At 36.2% G+C, this 7,368-nt stretch overlaps 2 protein-coding genes across 2 annotated transcripts; both read left to right on the top strand.

The window, feature by feature from the left end:
• The first annotated feature begins 235 nt into the window (after positions 1-235).
• On the top strand, positions 236-4,515 carry LOC108206645 (josephin-like protein). The gene is made up of 3 exons (XM_017377016.2): positions 236-412; positions 693-1,142; positions 4,015-4,515. Exons 1-3 carry the CDS (start codon positions 326-328, stop codon positions 4,378-4,380), a joined length of 903 nt encoding a protein of 300 aa, XP_017232505.2. The 5' UTR covers positions 236-325; the 3' UTR covers positions 4,381-4,515.
• A 933-nt stretch (positions 4,516-5,448) lies between these two features.
• Positions 5,449-6,669, top strand: LOC135150791 (uncharacterized). The gene has a single exon (XM_064087924.1). The coding sequence runs from the start codon at positions 5,962-5,964 to the stop codon at positions 6,571-6,573; it is 612 nt and encodes a 203-aa protein (XP_063943994.1). The 5' UTR covers positions 5,449-5,961; the 3' UTR covers positions 6,574-6,669.
• The last annotated feature ends 699 nt before the right edge of the window (positions 6,670-7,368 follow it).

Below are 7,368 nucleotides of genomic sequence, written 5' to 3'. Positions count from 1 at the left end.
TTCTTTATCACGTTTGCTTAGGCACACTTTTGATCGTTAATATTTTTAATTTCATATTGATATTAAATATAAAAATTTCACTGTATTTAAAGATTTCATCAATACGAATCTTACAAAATCACTTACGACTATATTTAATTATATAGATTAGTTAAATTAATAATTTATCTGAAGTTATGAACATGGCCGACATATCAAAGTATAAAATATTCCTACTCGCTTTACGGGAGTTGTTCTTGATCATTGGACAACTGACCTTTTACCCCATAGCCCACAGACCAATAGAACTTGTTGGTTTTTGGTTTTTAAATTACCAAATAACCCGATGGATGAGAAGCAGCAGCAGGAAGTGTATCATGAGAAACAAAGATTGCAATTTTGTCTACTACACTCCCTTAACAATCTTTTCCAGGTACCCCCTCTTACTCTCTCTCTCTAAATTTTCATATATATGTTTGTATGTATCTAGGTGCCCTTAATTTTTGTTAAATTAAAATTGTTTTGTATTTGTGTGATTTCTGGACTACTAATTGAATTGAATTGCTTACTTGTTTTTATTGCTGCACTTAAAAACCCTGAATTGGGTTTTTCAGAACATGGGTAAAGAATGAAACTTTACTTGAAAATTATACTAATTGGTTATATATAATTGAAAATAGCATTCAAAAAATGGGTCAACTTTTATTCTTCAGGAAAAGGATGCATTTACGCGGGCTGATTTGGATGCCATTGCTGAAAAACTTGTTCTTGATGATCCAACTAGGGGAAAATGGACACCTTTATCTCTTATATTCAAGCCTCACCATAATGCAGTTACAGGGAATTATGATATAAACGTGTTGATTGCGGCACTTGAAGGGAAGGGGAAGAGGGTTGTGTGGCATGATCGGAGAAATGGAGTGGCTTCTCTTGATCTTGATGGATCTCAAGGCAAGTTAATGGGTATTGTGCTCAATGTACCTGAAAGAAAGTATGGGGGACTTTGGAGAAGTAGGCATTGGGTTGCTTTGAGACGGATTGAAGGGGTTTGGTATAATTTGGATAGTGATTTAGCTGTTCCTTCTACTTATAAAGATACCGAGGAAGTTAGGGAATCCTTGGATAGAGCCATCTCTGGCGGTGCCGAGATACTGCTTGTAATGAATGAATGAATTGTTCATTTTTAATGCTTGCGTGACAATCAAAGGGGTTCTTTGACATTTTGATGTGCTATAACACTGCCTTCGTTTGCATGATGGTGTTTTACGCATTCACTTGTATGACGGGATTTTGGATATTGTTGCTGAGGATGCACTGGTCTGTTTTTGTTAAAAATCCTGCAAGGCACTAATGGTTGATGACGGTGACAATCTAGACAATCACGTTGATGTTAGGAAGTTTGGTCAATGTTATTAGTTCTGACTTTTCAATTCAAGCTGATTTGCATAAAGACAGTGGGATTGAGAATGTCTCAATGGACCTCAAGAGTTAGATTTCAGTTGATCTGTCGAGTCTTTCTGGTGAGTGTAAGAAACCATCTAAATGTAGTTGTGAATTATGTTGTGTGAATATGAGAAACTTGTTGTCATTATACTTTTGATTGATTGTGTATATTCTCAAGATCTTTGTGCAATAATATAGCTGTGTAAGCTAATATTTGTGCTTTAAATAATTTTTGGTTCAGGTTCAGTGTTGGTACCTTTTTTAGGATGAATGAAGAAAGTAGATTAAAATTACAGAAACCGTTCTATGGCACGTATGGACTATATGTGAAGTGCTTAAGAAGAAAATGAGTCAATCTACGCCTGAGCTATTTGTTAAGAATGTGGAACCTTAATTCATCTTTTTAGCATTCTGCATCTAATAAACATGCTGGAATCATAAAAAAAAACAGAAAAAAAAACAACTTAACTTGTCTTTCCTTCTTAATCCGATGCTGCTGCAGTCGATAAGCTAGTATGGCTGTCTGGAAGTTGATAGAGATGAGTTATTATCAGTTATAATTCATGGATTGTGAGGAGAAGTGATGTAAGGGTGTTGACTACTGGGCCAGAAATGTAGCTAGGGTGAACAACTTGTGGCATTTTTTTTTTTTGGAGATGTGAAATATATTTTGAACTAGTGAGCAGAGTCTAGAATAGCGATACTTTATTCTTCAAAAATAAGTGCAACTTCAAGGCTCTCTTTTAAACAGAATGTTTATAGTGTTTTTAAGTTGCCAGACATTTGTACTTCATCTTCCGTAGATCTGAAATTAGATTTTAGGGGTTAGTTCATTAGTCTAGCATTTGCCTATGGTAGTTAATACAGGAGGTTATCAGTCTTACAACTGGAGTTCCATATATATTGTTTAACTTTCTTGTTTTAGCAAATATTTCTCCAACGAACTTCAGTAGGTAAACAACTAAAAATCCCTGATAGCTCAGTATATGAATGTAGCATATGTAAATATTCACTTTGGTTCTTAGTTTGGCCTGTGGTCGATACTTCTACTTTCTTCAGGTGATCAATTTATTGTCTTGAGTCGATTAGTTAATGTATTACCGGTCCAGGTTTAGTGCCCAAGTCATGATATGATGCTTGGAATCCTGACAACACAAGCTGGTATCAATTATATTGTTTAACCTCCTCTTCCTCGGCCCCTTTATTTTATTGAACTTGATGTCTCAATTTGCAAAAGTGTGACATTGAAGGCAAGTGGTGAGTTATATTTCTACTACAAGGTCTTCTTTTCTCCTTTTTGACAGTGATTTGGCATTGTATGATGCTATTTAACATCAAAAAATGCATGAATACCGCAAACTAATATGTAGATCAAAATACCAGATTGTGAAAAGATGGTTAATCAACAGAAGATTAGTTGGGATCCCTTACTTGAAGAGTAGACTTCCAAACTCATTTTCTAGGTCCACCACTCTGCTAAATAGTTTGCCTAAAGGTAGATGCTTTAGGAACTTAATTTAGCTCAGGAGAAAAGAATGATCACATTGATTCCTTATCCAACATTCTATCTAAGCTTCCCCAGCTTTTATCTTTTCACATACTACTTGTCACCAAAATTTCATCCTTTTTGTGGTAAATCTGTAATTTACGTTTTGGCGTTTGTATGTAAGATTTGTTTTGAGAATTCTAAGGTAGGGCCTCGCTTTTGAATAGATGTCACACAAGCTGATCCCAACACTTAGTTTTGCCTTCCACTACCTTGATATTCTGTTAGTGCTTCTGATTCATCTTTAATCATCATAGCGCGATTTTTAGCGATCTGTTTTACATATGTTATTGTAAAGAGTAGGTCTGCATCTGAATGAAAGTAAGTTACAGATTCAGTCTTTAACTTATAAAAAGAGCCGGAAAGCTAAAAAGTGCAGTGTATATTTCTGTCTTCCCCACCTTGATAAGTGATAACTGCACTTGCCATTAATTATGATTTCTCACTTATTATACTTGTGTACTTCCTCAAGTCAAGCTGTTAAATATTCTACATATGATGAGCCTGCGCACTATATGGTTTTACGGTCCTCCGTCCAATAGATGAGCTAGTTGATTTTGGACACGCGGTTTAAAGTGTATTGGCCATCTATGATTCTATATTCATAAGTTGTCGTCAGAAGTATATTAAGTTTTGGATAATTGAATACTTTTGTCTGAGCAAATTTAGGCCAGAGATGTTGATATTGCATGTAAATTACGTGAGTATGTTTATTTTCTTTGATGGGGTGGCGATTTCATTACCATAAACATCGCTTTTGATGTGTGATACTCCATTCAAATGAAGCTCTTTTACCTTTTGCTATATTGAATCTCTTATTCCTTTCACTCGTGCAATCTTTGACGAGTGTTTTCCACTGTAAAAACTGGACCCCTGCAACACAAATCCTTTTCTTTTTCTGGTATCATATTCTTATCTCTAGTTTTTGTCTTATACTCAATATTCCTATAAAAGCCACCTCAACAATTCATGCATCCCCACTAGAAATCATATTTTACCCCCCTCACACTTATTCCAGAGGCACAGAATAAAGAGCATTGTAAATGTTCCCAGAAAACAGTCCTCAGCCAGTCCGTAAACCCGATGCTGATGTCAGGGAAGGATCAGTGTTCAACAAGCAAAACTCTAGTAGGAGAGGTGAATCGAAGTTGACAGGAACCTGCAGATTTAGGTTGCCGGGAAGACTGGAATTATTGCCAATGAGATATATTCAGAATCTCGGTCACAAAGTTGCTGCAGCTCTGCGTTTGGTTTCCAGGAGGAGAGGGGGTGATTTCAAGGAGAGATCTTCGTCAGGACGAGCAAAGCCTTTGGTGGCTCCAGTAGATTCTCATAGAGCTGAAGCTATCGATGAATGCATCGAGTTCATTAAATCCTCAAACTCAGTCTCTCAGAAAATGAACTCATCCTGATCCTTGTCCTAGTTCAACATGTATCTCTCTTCCCAGATAATATTATTGGGAATAGAATTAGAATATATTTACCCTTTTTGATGTACTTAAAACTTGTACAACATAAATAATGCAGATTTGTATATCAATATATTATGACTGTTCTGTTTGTTTGTTTTTTTTATATAAATGTGATTTGAATTTATGGACATATATATTTTGTTTGTTATTACCATTTCTGAAATGGTGCGATGGACATGACGGCAATGGAGCTGGTGTGTTGTCGATGTCTATCACGGAAGGTATGAAGATGGAAAGATGAACGCATGTTTGGGAGAAATAGATCTTCCGTGATTTTCTGGTGGATGTTCTTTTGGGATGGTGTCTTTTTCTCCTTGTCAAATACTGTTAGTAGGTAAACTGCTATATTACTCAGAGTCTAGCGACTAAGGCAAGTCTGCTTTGCTGAGTCTGCTGACAAGGACATCGAATTATTGTCTGGATCAAGTTTAGGAGCCCTAACTCCTCAAACTTGATAAGATTTTATACCCTTAACAGGTTTAGCAGGGCTGGAACTAACATGCTTGGAGTCTGGTGATCGGTCGGTGATCGATGGTCAATACCAAGGACAGAATTATATGCTGCCCTGCATCTGTTAGGTTTCCAACGAAAGTGTTTTCCTAGATTATTTTCAGATTGTTAGCCACTCCAATGCTGCATGGTCAGTATGATGATCATTTAAGAAAGCCTGCAATCATTTTTGTTACTCGTAATTGAGTTGTTGTTAGGAACATATCTCAGAAATATTACAGTAAACTCATTATAATATATAAGTACAACGAGAATGTATAGATAATGGTTTATCTTCTGTTATTCCAAATATTCGAGTTCGACTCTCGCTCAAGCTAAGTTTGGGAGGGAGACCTTCAGAATTTTTGCACAAGCTTCCTTTGATTCATCCACAATATACTCATACCAGACTTTTGGCTGCATACTCATATCAGATTTTTGGCTTAAATTTGTGTATTTTAACTCGTAAGAAGTCATTACCATGAATATAGGAGTTTCCATATTTTACATGAGCGTGCCTCGAGCTTACACTTTTAAGTGTTTTCTTGTAACGAGAACTCAACTCTTTCATTCTGTAATTTGACTAATGCTTCAACTCCAATATTAATTAGTCTAATTACAATTTGTAAAATAATTTACGTAGTGGATAAAAGGGATTAAATAACTATTGAATACAAAATTACATGCCAAAACCGGGTAAACTGTAGCACACGAGATCGTAAAAAATCAAAATGGTGTGATAGCACATAGCAGACAATCATATATACATTGACCATATATAAAATATGTTAATCCATCTTGTAATTTCTTATAGCCTAGGTCCAACCATCGGTGCTCAAGATTTGCGCACCCTCTTCTAAATTTTCCTGTCGATTTTGAAGATCCGGGTTTTATCTATAAGGTTAAAATATCCTTTGGGGTTCAGCCTAATTTGTGTCTTTTTTATAAAGAAAGTTGTTTTTCTTTTGTCTACAAAGTGTTTGGTTTATTGCCTCACAGAAGTTCTTGAATTTTTGCCTCTGTTTACGAGTAATGGATCAATATAGTACTAGCAGTAGTCCTGTGGAAAATGTTTCAGCATCTGGGCTTGGGTCTGAACTGACAAAGACTCTAAAGGAGCAACATCAGAGCAGTATAACTGATGCTCACAATGTGGGTGATCAAGAACATATTTATGCGAATGTCAGTGCGGAGGGGGATGGTGATTATGAGGAGGATGAAGACTTGACTGCTGAAATATTGGCACAAAGTGGATATGGCAAAGTTGTATCGAGGAATGATAGTAGTGTGGGAGATCAAGAATGTATGTTTGAGGACGAGAAGGAAGCAAATTCTGAATTGGGATGTGCTCAAACTTCTAGTCATAGTCATAAGAGCTGGCCTAGTGATAAGAAGCTTGTGTCGGCCTTCAAAGGTAGTCGTGAGAAGGAGGGAGTGCATGTAACGTGGGCACCTGATGTTTATGATCCTCCTGTTACTTCTGATGATCACTTTGTCCAAGACAAGAGTGAAAAGCATAAAGGCGAGAACAGGAAGCAGAAGGGTAAGCAGAAGAGGGAAGGCAAATCTGCCCGAGAAGAGAAGGGGAAGGGAAAGAGAAAAGACAAGCAAACTCGTAAGCATGGTGGGAGTTCTAATAAGTGATTCAGGTGGACCACAATGAGTGCTTTTGGTTTGTTTGATTTTAACAGCATCAAAGCACTTGGCACAAAGGTGCATGTCTGCAAGAATCTATATGAAGATGAGATGATGTTTATCTAGCAACTTTACGAAAGCCTAAATACTGTTGGGGCTTATGAGACATCTAAAGTATGTTAATCCTTTGTCTTGCTGCATTAGAATCATTGAATGGTGTATATAATTCGTTTTAAAGATTATAGCAGGGTTATGTTAAAAACTCTGTTATTGCACAGCACGATCAAACTGAATTTGCTTCAGTGGCTTTGTTACCAAATAAGAATCCAGGATTTTCTTACAATATGTGAAGTAAAGTATCTATATTGCTCCACTGATATGTTTTGAGCAATGATGTCTTCCACAAAAAATAAAGTATTGAATCAAGATAATGCTTGATTACTAATTTACTACTAGCAGGGCAACATCTTAGGAAGTTGATTAGGTAACTTATCATGCTCCTTTGTGTCTTTACTCTTTAGAGTGTACAAAAAAGGCTAATCAAGTCGAAATGTTACAAATGGTGCCTTTTCTTCCCTTCAAAGAGAACTGAGCACAATGTTTAGATAGTTTATTTGTGTTATTTATCACACTCATTTATATGCCAAATATTTCATCTGCTATAGCCTATATGAAATTCAAATGCAGATAATCATGATACTGGGATGAATATTCTGAGACCCTGAAAATACAATATGCTACAATTACTTGTAAAGTGGGAATATGAGGAAGATGAGAGTCTCACCCTAGTTACCACATTTAATA

This window comes from Daucus carota, chromosome 2, assembly GCF_001625215.2.
Source record: "Daucus carota subsp. sativus chromosome 2, DH1 v3.0, whole genome shotgun sequence".
Lineage (NCBI taxonomy): Eukaryota > Viridiplantae > Streptophyta > Magnoliopsida > Apiales > Apiaceae > Daucus > Daucus carota.
The sequence above is the reverse complement of the archived record's forward strand: the minus strand, read 5'-3'. Positions and strand labels throughout refer to the sequence as shown.

Coding starts and splice junctions, on each gene's coding strand:
- LOC108206645 (XM_017377016.2), top strand. CDS start 326: ATGGATGAGAAGCAGCAGCAGGAAGTGTATCATGAGAAACAAAGATTG. Junction 413..692: donor CCCTTAACAATCTTTTCCAG/GTACCCCCTCTT, acceptor TTTATTCTTCAG/GAAAAGGATGCATTTACGCG. Junction 1,143..4,014: donor CCGAGATACTGCTTGTAATG/AATGAATGAATT, acceptor GCATTGTAAATG/TTCCCAGAAAACAGTCCTCA.
- LOC135150791 (XM_064087924.1), top strand. CDS start 5,962: ATGGATCAATATAGTACTAGCAGTAGTCCTGTGGAAAATGTTTCAGCA.